Source organism: Convolutriloba macropyga, chromosome 11 (assembly GCF_964194025.1).
Source record: "Convolutriloba macropyga chromosome 11, txConMacr16.3, whole genome shotgun sequence".
Taxonomy (NCBI): Eukaryota; Metazoa; Xenacoelomorpha; order Acoela; family Convolutidae; genus Convolutriloba; species Convolutriloba macropyga.
The window spans coordinates 29,638,873-29,661,867 of record NC_134478.1 but is presented as its reverse complement, the minus strand read 5'-3'; the positions used below and the strand labels follow the sequence as shown (position 1 = coordinate 29,661,867).

At 42.7% G+C, this 22,995-nt stretch overlaps 1 protein-coding gene across 1 annotated transcript in view; it reads right to left on the bottom strand.

The window, feature by feature from the left end:
* The window catches only part of LOC142349259 (uncharacterized), a 71,139-nt gene that overhangs the window by 24,912 nt on the left and 23,232 nt on the right, over positions 1-22,995 (bottom strand). The window contains exons 9-12 of the mRNA XM_075400702.1: positions 7,630-7,780; positions 6,994-7,206; positions 1,652-1,805; positions 641-768 (exon numbers count right to left, since the gene is read on the bottom strand). Of these exons, the coding sequence (XP_075256817.1) occupies positions 641-768; positions 1,652-1,805; positions 6,994-7,206; positions 7,630-7,780 (646 nt within the window). The remainder of the gene's footprint in view (positions 1-640; positions 769-1,651; positions 1,806-6,993; positions 7,207-7,629; positions 7,781-22,995) is intronic.

Below are 22,995 nucleotides of genomic sequence, written 5' to 3'. Positions count from 1 at the left end.
GGTATCGTAATTTTTTCAGAAACAATTCGGTATCGGCGTTTTTAAACGTAAGACTAATTCGGTATGGTCGTTTTTAAACGTAGGAGATATTCGGTATCGTCGTTTTTAAACGTAAACGAGATTCGGTATCGTTTTGAGAAACACCAATTTTGTTCAAGATCCGGGTCTGAAAGTCTGAAAACAGATTAGTCCTGCAGACCGAACAATAAAAACGATCGGCCTGGGCGTTTTGAAACGAAACCAACCGTCAAAAACTTTACATGCAAATTACAAGAAAGTATGTCAAAATTCAGTAAATATGAATTAATTAGCAGATTTCTCATCAATGTTCAATAAGTTAGTTAAAATATTGAATTCAAATTTAAACAAGAAATTTTTAGTCGTTCATTTATTTTTGTGAATGCGCTTAAAAAGGATTTTCAATAAATTTGGTAGAGTTTTGTCTAAATAACTAAGGCGCAATGCCCGACTTTCTAGTTTAACCATTTCTTGTCAACGAGAGTCCTCAAAGAGAAGAAATCTTCTAGTCATCCTCAGGCCTTCTTAAATTTGAATAATAGACTCACAAGAAATGGTTAAATGAGATAGTCGGCCATTTCGCCTTAGTTATTTCGTTAAAACTAAATTTAAAATAACTGACCAATTTGGACTTGATAGTTGTTGAATTGGCAAGGTCTTGTTTCAAATGAGCAATTTGGCTATTGAACCCTTCCGTCAATTTCTCCATCTCTGACTGGTGTTTGGACAAGAGGTCATTCTTCAACTTCTCTAAAAATATAAACAAAATCACACCAGTAGAAGTTACTTTTCTTTGGAATGAAGACATCATGTCCCAAAGAGAAAAAAATAATAATTTTGGTTCCTGCCTAATCGCAGTGGAACAGCATTAGGCCTACAGTAGCCTGTTCTCAGCTGCCCTTTTTCTTAATATTCCCCACATTTCAGACTATTCTTTCTCTGAGCAGCTTTGCTCTTTTTTTGGTGACTATGGCCACTTTTTTTGGGTCTGAAACTTTCACGTGGTACCATTATTGCAGCCAACATTGGTCAGGCTATGGTCAACCTGAAGCTATTGTTAAGTAAGAGCTCATCCTCACACAGACAGCTTCACGGAGGCAGGGGATTGAACTCTCAATCATTGGCGTGTGAATCGCACACCTTACCTCTCGTTTATCACAAGTGATAGGCCTATAGGCAGAACTGCCACGGGAAACGTGGAACAACTCCCATGATAAAACCTTGGCTTTCAAAGCCTGTTGAAATACAATTAATCACTTTTGTGACCTTTTATTTCCATGCTCAGCAAAAATCAATCCAAAACATCCATTTTTGTTAGTTTAATTGCTTTGCATTTGTCGACTTTAAGACGTAAGAGGCATGCGCCTAAAGGAATTCCTGTAATAAATAACAAAAATGAGCTCGTCTTATAGGTTTCAAATTTAAAATATGTTTATTAATAATCTATGTTTGGAAACTATAAGACTGACTGAATTTCGAAGTTTATTACAAGAATCCATAAAGCGTGCCCCACGTTTAGAATTGACTAAAATCAAGGAAATCGACGAAAAAAAACGTGTCGAGGGTTTCTTTCTGTATCCATCTGTTTAACTGGACATAGTTGCCGAAAGTGCGTGGAGGGGGGGTATTGTACCTGTTCGTATATTATGAGTCTGAATAAGGTGTTCTATCTCCTGGGTAAGTTTCTGATTTGCACTCTCACTCTCCGATTCCATCCTCCGACTGAATTCCTCTCTCACTTTCTCCATCTCTTCTACATGCTCCTCATTCAACCTCTGCTCCAGCACCTAAAAAGGACATATTTGAGACTTGATGGCTTTAAATTGAACATAAATGTCTATCTCTTGAAAATTTTGCGCAAACATTAGTGTCCAATTAGTGAAAATAGATCACTGATCCAGTTAGATACGTAATTACACTATTTCATGTTGAATTAAAAGAGTGAAGCAAATTGTAACAGTTATTTTTCTTTTGTTTCACAACATACAAACATAAGAAAGTTGTTCGCTCATATATGCTTCACCACATCTACGAAGCTATGGCCCATTCAAAAACAAAGTTGGCACATGTAGGGTCCCTTGTCAAATCTTTAATCTGGGGATAGCATCGGAAAGAACTAAGTTAAAATTTGGACCCAATCATCAATTGACCCCCCCCCCCCCCCGTCGATATCAAGACTTTATGAAAAGACCCGAAAAATCAATGGGAGAGGGAGGATATTGATCCGAATTACACAGTCGAACACATACCTAAAGTCAATACAAGCTCTTTTTAGGGGACCATACACAACTTTGCATAGATGAAAACGATCGTGCTCACCCCCCCCCCCCCCCCCCGTCGATATCAAGATTTTATGAAAAGACCCGAAAAATCAAGGGGAGAGGGAGGATATTGATCCGAATTACACTGTCGAACACATACCTAAAGTCAATACAAGCTCCTTTTAGGGGACCATACACAACTTTGCATAGATGAAAACGATCGTGCTTACTCTTTTCCGTCATGGTCTTATCATAGACTATTATAGTCGAGAAAAAATAGTTTCGATGGTCAAAACAGGGCTTTTTCATGAGTCATTGTCTCTAAAAAACAGGTTAGAAAAATGGTATTAATAAGTTCATTGCTCAAATTAAAATCAACAGTTCAATAAATGAGTGCAGCGTCTCTATCCTTTTCGTCAAATTTACCAAATGCCCTGTTCTCATTTTCCGTCAACTCAAGCAATTTGTTCAACTCCCATCCCATTGGGTGATTCGAGAAGAATCAATTATTAAACAAAGTCCCCTCTCATTGATGACATATAACTTCAGATCCAATATTGAAGCCATTATTGTGCAAGGCATTTACTTAATTTGTTCGATTTGTACAGATCGTTGGGCGGTAATAGATCGAAGTGGCTTCTGCTAAAATTAGCAGTCACTCTCCAAGAACTGGCACTATCTTGGACCTGGAACAATCACTTTAGGCATCTCGTACGTCGTTTACAAATATTGATCCTCTCAGGATGACAGAATAAAGTAATCTCTTGACACAACTCATAATTATGGCACAGGGTTTCCCATTTTGACAACAATCTATCGGTTGTTCTTTTCAAGAAAATTGTATTTTCTTGGGCAATCATGCCGTCAACAAATGGAGTAAACACGATATGCTTCTCCAGATATGCTTCAAAAAATTTCTTTGATTTTTCATCAGTGTAGCTCCTTAATACGTCCACCGGACTTCTGTTACCTTAAAAACTTGCCTCAATGTCTGTAACCGTAAAAAATTGCCTCAATGTCATCAGGCCCCAGAGTGTTCTCTGATGACCAGATCTTGTTGGGTGTAAGGCCGCGCTATGCCGATCAATTCCCCTAATACTCATGCTAATTGAATTGGCTGGCATAACGTAGCTCTTTACCCAAAAAACTTTGTCATCAGGTAACGCTCTGGGTGTAAGCAAGGTCTAAGAGCCAATTAATCAATCAGGAGACGTCAAGAAACCGCTTCGCCTGTTATCCGTGTCACTGACATTGAAGCAAAAACTTTTTCTTATAGAAATCCGGGAGACGTATTAGACAGCTGCGCTGATAAAAAATGAAAGGAATTTTTTGAAGCATATAAGGAGAAGCATACTAGGGGAAGCAATTAAATCAATATGCCTTGCCTCCTTATTTACAGAGGAGAGGCTGTTGAACTGCAAAATCTTCGATACATTAATTACATTTTAAGGGAAGATTTTTTTGGAGCCCATAGAGTTGAACCATGGCGTCAAAAAATTTAATTTGTTCTTGGTCAGACAACAATTAATAATAGCAGTTTTTGCTCTCAACCAGCATGAATTACAAGTCTTGAAATTTCTTTGCAATCTTCTTTTCTGACATTGCTCTGGTTTCTATTTTTTTGCTTAAAGTTCGCCATATCCTATGGACGCGCGGTTTGTGTATCTCGGCGTTTACATCAGTTGCAATCACAATTTATTGTGCTCTCAAACTTGATGGTTTTCTGGAAACATCAAATTGTTCCTCAGCTTTGCAAGCTAGGTTCGTTACTCCCAAAGCAACGTGCGTTGCTGATAGACTGAAAATCTTACGCATCACGTCATCCATATAATCAACTTACTAACTTTGTTGAAAGCAGAAAAAAATGTGTTTCATATTGTGTCGTGTAAGGGTTGCTAGAGCTCATCCAAAACTTCCAAAGGTGCAACCTCCAAAATAGCATTGTTCTGCTTGGATTCATTTTGTGAAAGCTGAAAAGTTTCATGGGAACAGTAATCAACGGCCTTCACAAAATCAAAAATTTACCTGTAAGTATCAAATTTGGCTCAGTTTCATTAGTTTTTTCCAGCCGATTTTTTAGTTATCAAAGCTGTTGCAGGCAGCGGCGGATCTTCATAGAAACTATGACTGTTTTTTTCCAGAATACGTAAAATTTCAACCAGTGGCATCAAGCAACTCTAATAGAAAACAAGGATGTGGATCCCCTGAGTTGTGCCTTCTGCAGTGTACATGACAACATCTATGTTGGCGTGTAATAGATCAGATTTTTCTTCATAACTGTTGTTTTAAAACGTAGAGGTTCGTGACCTATGTTTTCCGGCGTTTCAAAGTGCAGCATTCGGTTTGATTGAATGGAAATCAATTTATGGGTCCAGTAACAACAGATCAAAATTATTTTTTGATTTCACTTTAAGTAGTTGTCAATTTTCATGTATAGACACCTCGTTACTACGGAAGCCCTCCTGCTAACTGCTCAATACCAAATAAATGAGCTAAATTATCTCCTGTCAGTTTTCTGTCCAGTACAACAAACTTACACAAGAGAATGTCTTTAATGTTGCACCACTGAACAATAATGTTTGCAAAAGCCTTGACCAACATAGCAACTGAATCTCTGAAATATAAGCTCTTGCATTCAATTCTAACTAGTGCATCAAAGTAATGATCAATATCCAATGCCACTTGTACTGAGCTACCAAAAACTTAGACAATGTTTTTCTTTTATGCAACTGATGTCACAGTTTCTCTATTGGTGGCCACTCATTTACATTGAACGTTATTTTGTCGAGAGGTGAAGGCTTCTGGTGTTTTTCTTGAAAAATTTCGATGATAGCTTGCCCTCTGTTTTGTTTAGAAGCTCAAGCACTTTAACTGAACATTCAATAGATTTTGTAGATATCTTAAAATTTCCCTCTCCGGCTGTTCTATCAAACGATTGCACAGTATAATCCTCGTTAACATTTTGACAGCCAAATCCATTTCCTAATGATTGGCTGCATCGTCTGTATGAATGAATTAAGGAAGAGAAACTTTCTGCTGACCAACCAAACAATCTCATTTCAACCATTACCTTAACATCCTTTGAAGGCTCTAATTTCTTTTAGTGCAGAATTAATGCTGAGAAAACAATTGAACGTTCTGATGAAAAATTTATCAACGAAAACTTTTCCTCTTCTCCAGACCATAGTTCAACATTTTCCCCTATTTTTCCACCAGGTAAGCCAGACAATTCGCATTTACATTAACAACTGATGTTCCAAGTCTTGTTCTGGAATAATTGCTTTTCAAGGCCAAGCAATAAATTGAATTTAATAAAAGAAAAACCTCGTTCATAAGCAGATCTTTTTTTCCGAAAAGAAATTGAGGTTGTTCGGCCAGCTGTTGTGTTAAACTCGGAGAAAAATCATACTTCTTATTCTAGTTAACGTAGTGGATTTTTCAATTGCCATTTTTATTCCCAATTACCTTTGTCCGTTAAAATTTATTATCTTGTCCAGGTATTCAAATTTGACTGTCATTTGGAACAAACTACTCGTTATTCTGTCTACTATAATCATCGAACTTAAATGATAAAAAACTGAATGTTTTTTATCATTAAGTTGCGTTTCCAAAGTTGCGTTTCGCAGTCACCATGTTATCAATCAGCACTCCGGCTCAATTTAGCAACTGTTGGGCTAAAAGGTTGATGGGGCCAAAAAGCTAACAAATAGGTAGCACGATGGGTTGCCCGGGGAGGGGAGATACAAGGGGACGATGCAAGGAACAGTCTAACCGGATCTAAACATGCTCTTCTCGTGATAGTATCCTAAAAGTATCGACAGTCGAATTTCAGTTGTTTGTTGTAAGCTTTTCTTCACACAGCAAGTTAAACTATAAACAACTAAAAAGACTTCGCTATTCGCAAAAATGACTTTTTATTACGCGTTTCAATTGTTTTCATGATATATCACATCGGGACGTTTTGACATCGGGATTTTTTCTTCAAAAGTTTCAACTTTGCAATTATCTTTTTAGGAAAAAAATGCATGGACATGATATGTCTACAAAAGATAACTCGCAAGTTTGAAGAAGGCATACAATTAACGAAAACTGTACTGAGAGAACAAAATTCCTTAAACACCAATTTTTTTTTCATATCTACGCATCAACAGCTATTGTACAGAATATATTGTTGCATCTTTCTGCCAATTAGATCTTTAATTAGAGTAAATTGGTACCAAATATCTAGAGTTATATCAGAAAGCCAAAGTAACGACGATTTGAAATAAATATTCATTTCTATAAGATTTGAAGCGAATATCTATGCATCACAACAATGGGATTCTCTGAGATTTCTAAAAAGATAATGCTAAAGAAATTTGTGTCCCACTACTGGAGTCAATTATTACTGCAGTTTTGCAGCACAGTCTACATTTGACAGTCCAGAGGCCTGTTTGGTGCTCCCTCTTAATTGATAATTAACTGTTTCCTCTTTAGTGAACATTAAATCATGTGTCATTTGTTATTGATCGTCTTAAATGATTCCTTATTAATCTTGCGTTCCTTTTTAAACTTTTTCCTTTTAAATTTCCTTCAATTTTATTTTCTTGAAAAATCGAATACAGAAAAACAAGTTAATAGTGTTAACCATCTCTCGAGAAGTGAAGATAAAGTAACAAACCAAAACTAAACCAGTAGTTTTTATGGTCACCGGAATCATAGTTGTGGCTCGTACCTGTAACTGGAGGTTAGATGCCTCAATCTGCTCGGCAATTTCTGCCTGCATCTTTTTCTGGATACTGCAGATGGCTTCTGCGTTTTTCGCTCTTTGCTCTTTGAGATCTTTGTCGAAATTTGATTTCTCTGTTTTCAATCTGCCCTCTAAAGACTCTTTGGTCTGCTTTGCACTTCGGATTGAGTCGTTCAAACTTCGCTCCAAATCCACAATCTGGTTTCAAAAATAAACCTTTTTCACAAAAACAAACAAAAAGGCTAAATTGATGCATGAGAAAAACATCTTTTTTTTTGTCATTTATGCAGTCATAAAAAATCTTTCATCTCGTTTTTTATGAGTTACAGTAAACGTAAATTTAACTACGCAAACACAGTACATTTTTTTCTCTGCTAAGTTAATCCATGCATCTTTGTCTTCTGAAATTCCTTTGAATGAAACTTAATAAAATCTCTATATATTTCTGAGGGTTCTCCTTGTCGAATTTACAACCATATCTCACATGATTCCTCCATGTCAATGATGATGTTCTATTTTTGACATGCTAGAATCTTCTTATATTATTCAGCGTAAGAGATTCTGGCAGGATTAATGCAGCTAGATCGTGTCAATTTATACCTGTCAAGAATAGAAACCTGCCTCTTGATGTAATTTGTTGATGCTTGTCTCGAAGTGTTCCTTCTGCTTTGATATCTCCACATTCTTTTCACTCTCTATTCGACTCAGTTGATCCGACATTGACTTATTGTTCTCTGAAGACAATATTTCTGTGAGCTTCTTTATTTCGGTACTGAAACAATCGGAACATTTTCATCCCAGACAAAGCAAGGGATTATGACTTTCTTGACGACAACAGAACTGGAGAAAAGACCTTAGAGGAGAGTAATTTTAGACGGATTCGAAAGTGTATTCCTAACGTTCCTAACAGTTGAAATATCTGATTATACATAATAAGTGAGGGCTTAGTAGCAGAAATATTCTTAAAAACGGAAACAATTTATATTAAATCAATTGACAGTCGGTGATTGTTCGACATCGTCTCACTAGTTTTCATTTTTTTTTCAATTCGTGTTTTTTTTGGTAATTGACAACCTCAGAATTATACAATTTCGGTCGAGATGTGCGTTTAAGTTCAGACATATACAAACAAGAGGGTTTCATCATTAGTAAACCCATCCGGAAATTAGGTGCTCCTATAGAAGCTTTTGATAGTTTTCATTAACTGCTTAAAAAATTGAAACACAATCAACTGTCATCTTTTGATGTTTTCAATATTTTTTCTGTTTGTTTTCAGCTTCATTAAAGAAACTTTTGAAGATATTGTCAATAATAATAATACTTTGATCAAATTTTTGAATATGTAATTTTTCTGCAAGCTAACTGCCGAGGAAATTTTTGAGGCCCAACAAGACATTTGTAGTATAAGATCTGACAAGGCGGCTCGGTAATGTGTGATGGCACATAAGGTTCCGACCCCGCTCATCCACAATTTTGGCATAATTGTCTACCAAATGAGGAACAGATAGAAAAACCCAAAAATTATTTTTTTGCGAATCCCAAAAAAGCTCAAGTCTTTTTCAAAAAAAATGAACGATAAGATAGCCTCCAAAGCAAATAACTCAGTGGAGTAAAAATTGATGCATTAGATTGCTGTAATATGTCAATATTAAGAAAGCGAGTCAAGACGAACAGCAAAATCAAACAACAACAACAACAACAAACATTAATTACATCGAAAAATTTATGTCCCTCTTAAAAACTAAATTTAATAACAAAGTCAACATACCGTCAGATAAACCTAAAACTAAACAAAAATAACTTATAAATCAGCAGAAAACATATGCGACCAGTCCATAAAAAGGTTTGGAAACAATTCAACAAAAAGGAACAAAAACAGTAAAGTAAAAAAATTAACATATTTTTTTGAAACAGTTAACTTCAAAGTAATAAATACCATTAGGAATCAATTAATATTACCACAAGGTTACGATTACCACTGACTCTTTAGAATGGCATCAGGACCTGTCCTTATTCATTTTTTAAAGCGGCTAAAAAGAACAACAAAGAACAAACAAAATTTCATTTGAAACTTGCCAGAAAAGGCTGTCAAAACCGTCAAGCCAAATCTTGGCACTCAAAATATATTTGGTTGCGCCTTCCTCAAACAGCTATAATGTAGTACAGGGCCATTCATTAGTAAGACTAGGTAACAAGTAGACAAAAAAGCGAAGTGATAAAGTATGTAATACTTTTAATTTTTTTTCGAAACAAAATTACATTCAATGTCATGAAAGGCATTAATTACAAAAAGAGCTATTTAAATAGGGTCATTTATTCATGAAAAGGAAACCCTCGAGACCTGTAGTTATCCAGAATATTTCTTGCATCTACTAAAAGAACGTCAAATATGACAAAAATCAAATTAATTTACTTTTTTTGTGAAAAACCGGTGTCGGAGCCAGTAAGGTCATAACAAATTCTTTAAGAAAAAGATTTTGGGACAGCAATCCCTTTTTTTCCCTTGACACCCATAATGTGTAATTAACTAACGAGATTAGGTAACAAAAAGAAACATAAAAAGAACAAAATTTCGAAGTTAAAAAGTTTTTTTTTAATTTTTGAAAACGATTGTTTTCAAAGTCATGAAAGCCATCAGCTATCTACTAATATGAGAATATCGGTTCTTCTATTATTCATGAAAAGCAAGTCAAAGCTATCACTAAACAGGAAATTTCATACGACCGAAACGACAAAGTATAAATGACAGTTGATTTCTTCAAGAAAGAGGAGTCGATGCCGTTAAAACGATGATGTATATCTTTCAAGATTTTAATATGTTCAATTGTGCCTTATTCTGAATGCTAATCAGGTGACATGAGAACTGTCAATAATGTGATAATGTGACAAAATTAGAAAACGTGAAAAACTGGCAAATATCAAAACAAAGAAAAATCTGAAATCTTGTAGTATCAAAGCCAGAAAACAATAACTTCAGGGTTAAAACTACAACCAAGAATAAATGTTAAATCAGTAGAAAGAAGAAGCAGTCTTTCTTTGCTGACACTAAGCTGGAAGTTGAACAAATTAAGAAAAAAATAGAGGAAAAGTTAATTAAGCCATTATTTATTGAAAAGTCAATTATTTTTTAAAAAAGAAACGACCATAAACTTTCAACTAAAAAACTAAATGCATTAGCTTGGAGCTGCTTAGCAAGCAAATTGGTTGGACCTATCATTCTTGAGCGTTGATTTGATATGTTCTGTTCTTTATTAGTAAAGAAAGTCTTTTTTTTAAAAAAAAGACCGACTGATTACAACCCAATTTTTTTGGATGGTAACAGTCCAAGAATGGCCCAAACTAGCCCTGCTAATACTTATTGTCCGTTACGAACAATTAATTTTTCGAATGTTGTAGATATAGATAATTTGTTAGTTGAAAACTCAAAATAAATTCTGCATTTTTGATAATCAACGAGTAAAGTTAGCAAAAAACGGCAAAGTTTTAACTACAGTGCACTCTCAGCGGACTCTGATGTAAAAATAGCCCGCCTCTGAGTCTACAAAGATTGTATGAGTGTTGTTTGGGGCTGTATTGTCGGCAAATTTAATCAAAGTGGACTAAAGTAGCTTATTACGTGCTGTTTTTGATGAAAAAGGCTAAATTTTGAAATGCTTGTCCAGATTTTTTGACCCAAAAAAATTAAATCAAAACAATCAACAATGCTTGTTTGTCTTCAAAAATAAAATCAACGACACTATTCTTAAAAATTATAACAAATTTTAGCAAAATTGACGAAAATTTAGGCAAAAATTCCGGAAAATGTGAATAAAAACAACGTGAATTCACTCTTCTTTTGTCAGAAGTTTAAACCTCGATAACTCCCTGTAGAAAACGAAAATTAAAAAAATCTTTTTAGTTCCATATTCTACGCTGGACGAGCTTTCTAATGATACCAGTCTCAACTCTCTACGATGAATATGTCGAGCGGCGAAAATTCACGGAAAAAAACCCATTTGAGTATATAGTTCCTCCCCCCTCAAGAGGGTCGGAGCAATAAGATGATAAATCTCATACATACAATTATTATATATCTGCAAAAAGTTTTAAAATCTTGTAGGGTAGGTGATTGAAGGCTGACTCATTATTGAAAGATTTATATCATGGTTTTGCAAGATTAATATCACGTGTCCCCTATTCATTATTTAGTCTTATGAAAATACGGCCCTCGATTGAAACTGTCAATTCAAAGACCCTGCTCGACCAAAATGCGCTATAAAAAAATTTGTATTGAATCTGGCGACAAGCTTGACTTTAGCTAGATTCAAAATTGGTCAAAATAGACACTGTATTGACCAAAAATGAAATTCTAGAGACTGTGTTAATGCCCAGTATTAACTTCTCCATTAAATTGCGTAACGTGCTTGCCCTGTTTTGTTGATTGTGAATCACTTGTAATGTGATAAGGTTATTGAAAGTCATGTAAGAAGAGAAATGAGATGCAACTTTTGATGTCATGAAACCAAACAAGTAAACGAAGCGATTGAAACTTGAAATAATGAGATCAAAAGAGACATGATACGACAAAGAAGGAAGGATAGACAACGTCGTGATCATATTGGCGCTCCGATGATTTCCACCAACAAATGAAGCAAGTTTACCTCAAGGAGATGAGACATCAAGGAAGTGGTCCTTCATCAATGTGTAATAGGAGTGCTACAAATGTTGGTAACGAGTCAATTTTTTTGGTCAACGTCAACTCTGTGGGTACAAAATATTGAAAATAACAGTCGGGAAGTAGTCAAATGGTTTGCTCGTATTCAAGGTCAAGAGGAAGCATCATTTTGAGAGTTGAAAGTGTATAAGCCGTTCTTCACGGTAAACTATCAAATAAGCTTCGGGGCCTATTGTAAGTTGGTAGTGGTTTAAAAAAACGAATTGACAGATAGACAATTCAAATATTGGGTTGAGGAACTATATGCCAAATTGAACACCGTTTTTTAGTTTGAATTTTTGAGAAAAGCTAGGGTACAAAAACAAGGTCTTATTGGTGACATAATTTTGTAGTTGTTGTCATTTAGAAAAAAAAATATTTGAACTATTCGGGTCCTGTGAAGTTTTTTCAAAGACTACAATACCCAGACGAGCAGGTGTTTCTTTGGAACCAGTCTTGCACGGCGCTTCCTCGACCCAGCTGCCATCGCCAGCTCCAGTAGGCGCCTCCTACTGACTTCATTGACACTTAGTCGTGTCATAGCTCCATCAGCCGTGCGCCAACGCACTCCATCACCCCAGCTGCCCTCGCCAGCTCCAGTAGGCGCCTCCTATTGCCTTCATTGACAATTAGTCGTGTCATAGCTCCATCAGCCGTGCGCCAATGCACTCTATCATCCCAGCTGCCAGCTCCAGTAGGCGCCTCCTATTGACTTCATTGACACTAAGTCGTGTCATAGCTCCGTCAGCCGTGCGCCAACGCACTCCATCACCCCAGCTGCCATCGCCAGCTCCAGTAGGCGCCTCCTACTGACTTCATTGACATTTAGTTGTGTCATAGCTCCATCAGCCGTGCGCCAACGCACTCCATCACCCAAGCTGCCATCGCCAGCTCCAGTAGGCGCCTCCTATTGCCTTCATTGACACTTAGTCGTGTCATAGCTCCATCAGCCGTGCGCCAACGCACTCCATTACCCCAGCTGCCATCGCCAGCTCCAGTAGGCGCCTCCTACTGACTTTATTGACACTTAGTCGTGTCATAGCTCCATCAGCCGTGCGTCAACGCACTCCATCACCCCAGCTGCCCTCGCTAGCTCCTGAAGGCGCCTCCTATTGCCTTCATTGACACTTAGTCGTGTCATAGCTCCATCAGCCGTGCGCCAACGCACTCCTTCACCACAGCTGCCATCGCCAGCTCCAGTAGGCGCCTCCTACTGACTTCATTGACACTTAGTCGTGTCAGAGCTCCATCAGCCGTGCGCCAACGCACTCTATCACCCCAGCTGCCATCGCCAGCTCCAGTAGGCGCCTCCTTTTGACTTCATTGACACTAAGTCGTGTCATAGCTCCATCAGCCGTGCGCCAACGCACTCCATCACCCCAGCTGCCATCGCCAGCTCCAGTAGGCGCCTCCTACTGACTTCATTGACACTTAGTCGTGACATAGCTGCATCAGCCGTACGCCAACGCACTCCATCACCCCAGCTGCCATCGCCAGCTCCATTAGGGGCCTCTTACTGACTTTATTGACACTTAGTCGTGTCATAGCTCCATCAGCCGTGCGCCAACGCACTCCATCACCCCAGCTGCCATCGCCAGCTCCAGTAGGCGCCTCCTACTGACTTTATTGACACTTAGTCCTGTCATAGCTCCATCAGCCGAACGCCCACGCACTCCATCACCCCAGCTGCCATCGCCAGCTCCAGTAGGCACCTCCTGATGACCTCATTGACACTTAGTCGCGTCATAGCTCCATCAGCCGTGCACCAACGCACTCCATCACCCCAGCTGCCCTCGCCAGCTCCAGTAGGCGCCTCCTATTGCCTTCATTGACAATTAGTCGTGCCATAGCTCCATCAGCCGTGCGCCAATGCACTCTATCATCCCAGCTGCCAGCTCCAGTAGGCGCCTCCTATTGACTCCATTGACACTAAGTCGTGTCATAGCTCCATCAGCCGTGCGCCAACGCACTCCAACACCCCAGCTGCCATTTCCAGCTCCATTAGGCGCCTCTTACTGACATTAATGACACTTAGTCGTGTCATAGCTTCATCAGCCGTGCGCCAACGCACTCCATCACCCCAGCTGCCACCGCAAGCTCCATTAGGCGCCTCTTACTGACTTTATTGACACTTAGTCGTGTCATAGCTCCATCAACCTTGAGCCAACGCACTCCATCACCCAGCTGCCATCGCCAGCTCCAGTAGGCGCCTCCTACTGACTTCATTGACATTTAGTCGTGTCATAGCTCCATCAGCCGTGCGCCAACGCACTCTATCACCCCAGCTGCCATCGCCAGCTCCAGTAGGCGCCTCCTATTGACTTCATTGACACTAAGTCGTGTCATAGCTCCATCAGCCGTGCGCCAACGCACTCCATCACCCCAGCTGCCATCGCCAGCTCCAGTAGGCGCCTCCTACTGACTTCATTGACACTTAGTCGTGACATAGCTGCATCAGCCGTGCGCCAACGCACTCCATCACCCCAGCTGCCATCGCCAGCTCCATTAGGTGCCTCTTACTGACTTTATTGACACTTAGTCGTGTCATAGCTCCATCAGCCGTGCGCCAACGCACTCCATCACCCCAGCTGCCAACGCCAGCTCCAGTAGGCGCCTCCTACTGACTTTACTGACACTTAGTCCTGTCATAGCTCCATCAGCCGAGCGCCAACGCACTCCATCACCCCAGCTTCCATCGCCAGCTCCAGTAGGCACCTCCTACTGACTCCATTGACACTAAGTCGTGTCATAGCTCCATCAGCCGTGCGCCAACGCACTCCATCACCCCAGCTGCCACTGCCAGCTCCATTAGGCGCCTCTTACTGACATTATTGACACTTAGTCGTGTCATAGCTCCATCAGCCGTGCGCCAACGCACTCCATCACCCCCGCTGCCACCGCAAGCTCCATTAGGCGCCTCTTACTGACTTTATTGACACTTAGTCGTGTCATAGCTCCATCAGCCGTGCGCCAACGCACTCCATCACCCCAGCTGCCATCGCCAGCTCCAGTAGGCGCATCCTACTGACTTTATTGACACTTAGTCGTGTCATAGCTCCATCAGCCGTGCGCCAACGCACTCCATCACCCCACATGCCATCGCCAGCTCCAGTAGGCGCCTCCTACTGATTCCATTGACACTTAGTCCTGTCATAGCTCCATCAGCCGTGCACCAACGCACTCCATCACCCCAGCTGCCATCGCCAGCTCCAGTAGGCACCTCCTGCTGACCTCCTTGACACTTAGTCGCGTCATAGCTCAATCAGCCGTGCGCCAACGCACCCCTTCACCTCAGCTTCCATCGCCAGCTCCAGTAGGCACCTCTTACTGACTTTATTGACACTTAGTCGTGTCATAGCTCCATCAGCCGTGCGCCAACGCACTCCTTCACCCCAGCTGCCATCGCCAGCTCCAGTAGGCGCATCCTACTGACTTTATTGACACTTAGTCGTGTCATAGCTCCATCAGCCGTGCGCCAACGCACTCCATCACCCCAGCTGCCATCGCCAGCTCCAGTAGGCGCCTCCTACTGACTCCATTGACACTTAGTCCTGTCATAGCTCCATCAGCCGTGCACCAGCGCACTCCATCACCCCAGCTGCCATCGCCAGCTCTAGTAGGCACCTCCTGCTGACCTCCTTGACACTCAGTCGCGTCATAGCTCAATCAGCCGTGCGCCAACGCACTCCTTCACCTCAGCTTCCATCGCCAGCTCCAGTAGGCACCTCCTACTGACTCCATTGACACTAAGTCGTGTCATAGCTCCATCAGCCGTGCGCCAACGCACTCCATCACCCCAGCTGCCATTGCCAGCTCCATTAGGCGCCTCTTACTGACATTATTGACACTTAGTCGTGTCATAGCTCCATCAGCCGTCCGCCAACGCACTCCATCACCCAGCTGCCACCGCAAGCTCCATTAGGCGCCTCTTACTGACTTTATTGACACTTAGTCGTGTCACAGCTCCATCAGCCGTGCGCCAACACACTCCATCACCCAGCTGCCATCGCCAGCTCCAGTAGGCGCCTCCTACTGACTCCATTGACACTTAGTCCTGTCATAGCTCCATCAGCCGTGCACCAACGCACTCCATCACCCCAGCTGCCATTGCCAGCTCCAGTAGGCACCTCCTACTGACTTCTTTGACACTTAGTCGTGTCATAGCTCCATCAGCCGTGCGCCAACGCACTCCATCACCCCAGCTGCCATCGCCAGCTCCAGTAGGCACCTCCTGCTGACCTCCTTGACACTTAGTCGCGTCATAGCTCAATCAGCCGTGCGCCAACGCACTCCTTCACCTCAGCTTCCATCGCCAGCTCCAGTAGGCACCTCCTACTGACTCCATTGACACTAAGTCGTGTCATAGCTCCATCAGCCGTGCGCCAACGCACTCCATCACCCCAGCTGCCATTGCCAGCTCCATTAGGCGCCTCTTACTGACATTATTGACACTTAGTCGTGTCATAGCTCCATCAGCCGTCCGCCAACGCACTCCATCACCCCAGCTGCCACCGCAAGCTCCATTAGGCGCCTCTTACTGACTTTATTGACACTTAGTCGTGTCATAGCTCCATCAGCCGTGCGCCAACACACTCCATCACCCCAGCTGCCATCGCCAGCTCCAGTAGGCGCATCCTACTGACTTTATTGACACTTAGTCGTGTCATAGCTCCAATAGCCGTGCGCCAACGCACTCCATCACCCCAGCTGCCATTGCCAGCTCCAGTAGGAACCTCCTACTGGCTTCATTGACACTTAGTTGTGTCATAGCTCCATCAGCCGTGCGCTAACGCACTCCTTCACCCCAGCGGCCATCGCCAGCTCGAGTAGGCGCCTCCTACTGACTTCATTGACACTTAGTCATGTCATAGCTCCATCAGCCGTGCGCCAACGCACTCCATCACCCCAGCTGCCATCGCCAGCTCCATTAGGCGCCTCTTACTGACTTTATTGACACTTAGTCGTGTCATAGCTCCATCAGCCGTGCGCCAACGCACTCAATCACCCCAGCTGCCATCCCCAGCTCCATTAGGCGCCTCTTACTGACTTTATTGACACTAATTCGTGCCATAGCTCCATCAGCCGTGCGCCAACGCCCTCCATCACCCCAGCTGCCATCGCCAGCTCCAGTAGGCGCCTCCTACTGACTCCATTGACACTTAGTCCTGTCATAGCTCCATCAGACGTGCACCAACGCACTCCATCACCCCAGCTGCCATTGCCAGCTCCAGTAGGAACCTCCTACTGACTTCATTGACACTTAGTTGTGTCATAGCTCCATCAGCCGTGCGCTAACGCACTCCTTCATCCCAGCTGCCATCGCCAGCTCGAGTAGGCGCCTCCTACTGACTTCATTGACACTTAGTCATGTCATAGCTCCATCAGCCGTGCGCCAACGCACTCCATCACCCCAGCTGCCATCGCCAGCTCCATTAGGTGCCTCTTACTGAATTTATTGACACTTAGTCGTGTCATAGCTCCATCAGCCGTGCGCCAACGCACTCCATCACCCCAGGTGCCATCCCCAGCTCCATTAGGCGCCTCTTACTTCCTTTATTGACACTTAGTCGTGTCATAGCTCCATCAGCCGTGCGCCAACGCACTCCATCACCCCAGCTGCCATCGCCAGCTCCAGTAGGCGCATCCTACTGACTCCATTGACACTTAGTCGTGTCATAGCTCCATCAGCCGTGCGCCAACGCACTCCATCACCCCAGCTGCCATCGCCAGCTCCAGTAGGCACCTCCTGCTGACCTCCTTGACACTTAGTCGCGTCATAGCTCCATCAGCCGTGCGCCAACACACTCCTTCACCTCAGCTTCCATCGCCAGCTCCAGTAGGCACCTCCTACTGACTCCATTGACACTAAGTCGTGTCATAGCTCCATCAGCCGTGCGCCAACGCACTCCATCACCCCAGCTGCCATTGCCAGCTCCATTAGGCGCCTCTTACTGACATTATTGACACTTAGTCGTGTCATAGCTCCATCAGCCGTGCGCCAACGCACTCCATCACCCCAGCTGCCACCGCAAGCTCCATTAGGCGCCTCTTACTGACTTTATTGACACTTAGTCGTGTCATAGCTCCATCAGCCGTGCGCCAACGCACTCCATCACCCCAGCTGCCATCGCCAGCTCCAGTAGGCGCATCCTACTGACTTTATTGACACTTAGTCGTGTCATAGCTCCATCAGCCGTGCGCCAACGCACTCCATCACCCCAGCTGCCATTGCCAGCTCCAGTAGGAACCTCCTACTGACTTCATTGACACTTAGTTGTGTCATAGCTACATCAGCCGTGCGCTAACGCACTCCTTCACCCCAGCTGCCATCGCCAGCTCGAGTAGGCGCCTCCTACTGACTTCATTGACACTTAGTCATGTCATAGCTCCATCAGCCGTACGCCAACGCACTCCATCACCCCAGCTGCCATCGCCAGCTCCATTAGGCGCCTCTTACTGACTTTATTGACACTTAGTCGTGTCATAGCTCCATCAGCCGTGCGCCAACGCACTCAATCACCCCAGCTGCCATCCCCAGCTCCATTAGGCGCCTCTTACTGACTTTATTGACACTTAGTCGTGTCATAGCTCCATCAGCCGTGCGCCAACGCACTCCATCACCCCAGCTGCCATCGCCAGCTCCAGTAGGCGCCTCCTACTGACTCCATTGACACTTAGTCCTGTCATAGCTCCATCAGACGTGCACCAACGCACTCCATCGCCCCAGCTGCCATTGCCAGCTCCAAGAGGAACCTCCTACTGACTTCATTGACACTTAGTTGTGTCATAGCTCCATCAGCCGTGCGCTAACGCACTCCTTCACCCCAGCTGCCATCGCCAGCTCGAGTAGGCGCCTCCTACTGACTTCATTGACACTTAGTCATGTCATAGCTCCATCAGCCGTGCGCCAACGCACTCCATCACCCCAGCTGCCATCGCCAGCTCCATTAGGCGCCTCTTACTGACTTTATTGACACTTAGTCGTGTCATAGCTCCATCAGCCGTGCGCCAACGCACTCCATTACCCCAGCTGCCATCCCCAGCTCCATTAGGCGCCTCTTACTTACTTTATTGACACTTAGTCGTGTCATAGCTCCATCAGCCGTGCGCCAACGCACTCCATCACCCCGGCTGCCATCGCCAGCTCCAGTAGACGCCTCCTACTGACTTCATTGACACTTAGTCGTGTCTTAGCTCCATCAGATGTGCGCCAACGCACTCTATAACCACAGCTGCCACCGCCAGCTCAAGTAGACGCCTCCTACTGACTTCATTGACACTTAGTCGTGTCATAGCTCCATCAGCCGTGCGCGAACGCACTCTATAACCCCAGCTGCCATCGCCAGCTCCAGTAGGCGCCTCCTACTGACTTCATTGCCACTCAGTCGTGTCATAGCTCCATCAGCTGTGCGCCAACGCACTCCCACACCACTGCTGCCCCCGCCTGCTCCAGTAGGTACTACCTAAGATACTCCTTGACATTTAGACGTCTCATAACTCAACCGGCAGTGCACCAACGCACTTCCACACTACAGCTGCCCTCACCAGCACGAGTAGGTACCTCGTACAATACTCATCCACACTTATTTGTGCCACTGCCCACAATCCTTGCACTCACACACATTGTCTGTAACTGCGTGTTCCTATAGCTACTTAACCATCAATTAGCTCGATACTCAAGCGCTTAACAGGAAAATGAAAGGACGAAAACAGTCAGTCGCCGGCACTATACGGCTCTTCTATAGAAGGCTAAATACAATCGAGGAATTAAAAAATGAGATAGAGGCTCAAATAAGTAGTAACACTGAAATAGAAATTGTTTCTTTGACGCATGAAGAGTTCAAACGTCTTATGGAAGAAATCAAAAATATAGTTGATGAGTTAACAGAATCAGACAATCAGAACGCTGAAGGTCCTTTAACAGAAGCTGATCAACTCATTCGATTGAAGATGGAAGTAGCGCAAAAAGTGAAGAGACACGAAATGCTCCGCCGAACTTTAACTTCACGTCCAAACAGTGCAGCTTCTACTCAAAGCAATCGAACAACAGCCTCGACAGTAGTTGAGACAAACGCAAGAAATTCAAGGGAGCTCACCAATGCTGAGATAACTAGAATCCATATCAGTGAGCCTATCGATGACGAACCTTCAAATACTGAAACATATTTAGCTGAAAGTTCCGAAACTTTTATAGATCAAATTTCAATAACAGCTCCAAATCAGCAGGAAAGTTCCCAACCAGTCTTTAGAAGTAGACTACACGAACAAAATGTAACTCCAAACATTTTCATACAGAGCCCTACTTCACAGCAAGCTGCAATAACCACTACAACTGTCAATCAGGACGCAACATTACAAAGATCTCTTGAGAGTGGACCACATTGCTTTTCTGAAAATACGACGAACATCCACAATTTGCCAACATGCATTACAAGTTTTGTTCATGGACCTGACACAGTTCAAACTACTATATTACACCCCCAACAAAATTCAGATGCGTTTTCGTCGAGACCTTGCTATAACCCTACATCATGGTCAATGTCATCATCATGCAATCAATGGCCTACAGCATCCTCCTCCTCGGCAACCAGCTATCAATATGTTCAAGCGCCTGTTAACTACGGACAACCAGGTTCTGTGTCTCATCAAAACCAGCCGGTCTTTGCAAATCAATTACCAACTACCTTAAGTTGGAATTCTAATACAGATCAGGGTCAGTTCAATTACCTGTTTCGAAATCCGCATCGGTCCGTCAAGCTGCCTGACATTCGCATACAAAAGTATGATGGTGATCCTTTAAAGTGGAACGAATGGAGCAGCATGTTCACATCTACAATACATAATAACCCTGATATAACAAACACTGAAAGAAAGAGCTACTTGCAATCGTTTGTCATCGGGCCTGCCAAGGAATGTATATCAGGTTTTCTGTGCAATCCAAATTTTTACAATGATGCACTAAACGAATTAAATAGACGCTTTGGAAATCCACAGAATGTGGTTTCTGCCCTTACTTAAGAACTAGAAGCCTGGCAGCGTCCCCAAGCCAATGATCATAGAGCTCTAATTAGCTATGCAGCACTCCTGCGGAAAATAGTTCAAACATTTCTAGCCCATGGCTTCAACGCTGATTTGAGTGCAACATATCTACTTAAATTAGCACGTGATAAACTCCAAATTCGCTCAAAATGAAATGGAGTGAGCACACCATTGACAACAATATTCAAAGCCCGGGAATTTTGGAGTTCTCGGAATGGATGGACCGACACTCTCGCGCCTGCGAGCAATTACAGGAAACCATTCCACAAAACAACAACAATGGATTTCAAGCAAACATCCGAAGAAACAATCCTACGGTTTCTAACAGCTCAAAAAGAAATCAGTTCTCAGCAAACGGGTACAGCAACTCCAACAATCAACCTAGACCCAATGATCGAAGAAATAACCAAAAATCATTTCACACAAGCAATAACTTCTGCAGAAAACAAAACAGTAACAATCAACAATCTGGTCTTCCAGGGAATCAAAACCTGAATGCGGGTACAACTGCATCCAACGCTACACAAAATGTCAAAACGAAATGCCCTCTTGATCAACAAGATCATTATATAGGTCGATGCCAACAGTTCAACAAACTTGATGTGGCTAGACAAAACATGGAAGTCAAAAAACACTCCCTCTGCTTCAACTGCTTGAGCCCAAGCCACTCTGCTAAAGAATGCGCATCAAAAGTAGTTTGTCGTCATTGTAATGGAAAGCATCATAGTTTGTTGCATGGCCCCGACAAACAAAAAAAGAGAACCGAGACAACAAACATAACAGATGCTGAACTCCCACTGTGCGAACCGTTGAACAGAAAAATGAATAGCACAGTTGATACACCAACCTACAACCCTGGCTTTCCAGCAAAAACTCGCAATCAGCTGCAAGTCATTCCGGTCACACTTTTTGGCGAGAACATGGAAAAAATGGAACGCTACGCCATACTAGACAACGGTAGTACAATCTCTTATGTACTTGATACAACTGCAAACGCTATCAATGCCCCAAAGGCAATTGAGTTTGATTTGAATGTCATGCACGCCTTTGACCAATCAGTTATCAATGCGAATTTGGTCCGCCTTGATATTGATAGGTATAATGATGATGAACCACTCTTCAGATTGAACTATGTGCATTCCATTAACAACTGGAAATTTAGCGACGCACCAGTGCAAGAATTAAATGAGACTTGCGCAACCTACTCTCATTTGCAACATATCAAATTTCCAAATCTGAACAATAACAAAATTCAGCTTTTGTTAGGAGTTGATGCAACACAGTTCATTCTCGAAAGGGAATTTCTTCAAGGACCGACCGGAACTCCTTTCGCTATCAGAAACCTTTTAGGCTGGACAATAACGGGACCAATGAAACGCAAAGTAGAGAAAACATATCAGGCGGAAACAAACATTCTGTCACATAGCTACAGACCACTCGATAAGGCTCTGACATGTTCAACATTTCATGACGAGAAACAGCTGTGCGACTATGTAACCAGTTTTTGAAAAAGAGACAACGCCGGTACTGAACCAGAAGAACCCCCAAAAAATTCAAAAGACAGCGATTTAGCTCTGGACATTTTCGAGAAGACAATTCGTCACAACGGTACCAGATATGAAATTGGTCTTTTTTTGAAGAGTAACGTCCAATTACAAAACAATTATCCAGTAGAGAAAGCCCAACTAAGCAGCCTGCAACGTCGGCTCTCCAAAGATCATCAGTTGAGTGTTCTATACGATGCAACCCTGCAAACTGACATCGAGAAAGGTTACGTAAAGCCAGTAGTCTTTGAGAATCCGCAGCCAGAAAGAATATGGTACCTCCCTCACCATGCGGTTTGTAACCCCAACAAACCAGGAAAAGTAAGACGAGTAGCCAATGCCGCCTCAATTTTCAAAAAACAATCGTTAAACACAAATTTATTGCCTGGACCCGATCTGATAAACAATTTGATTGGTATCTTACTTCGCTTCCGCGAAAAACCAATCGCTGTAATGGCTGATATAGAGGTTATGTTTATGCAAATAGCCATAATCCCTGCAGACCAATTTTGTCTCCGTTTCTTGTGGCCAACAGATCAAACTATCAGGCAATATCAGTACACAAGGCTTATATTCGGTGCATGTTGTTCACCAGCAACTGCAATATTTGTCTTACAACGCACTGCTCAAGACTTTGCCCCAAGACAGGAAATTATTGACCTTGTCAACAAAAGTTTTTATATGGATGATTTCGTTCATTCCTTCCAAAGC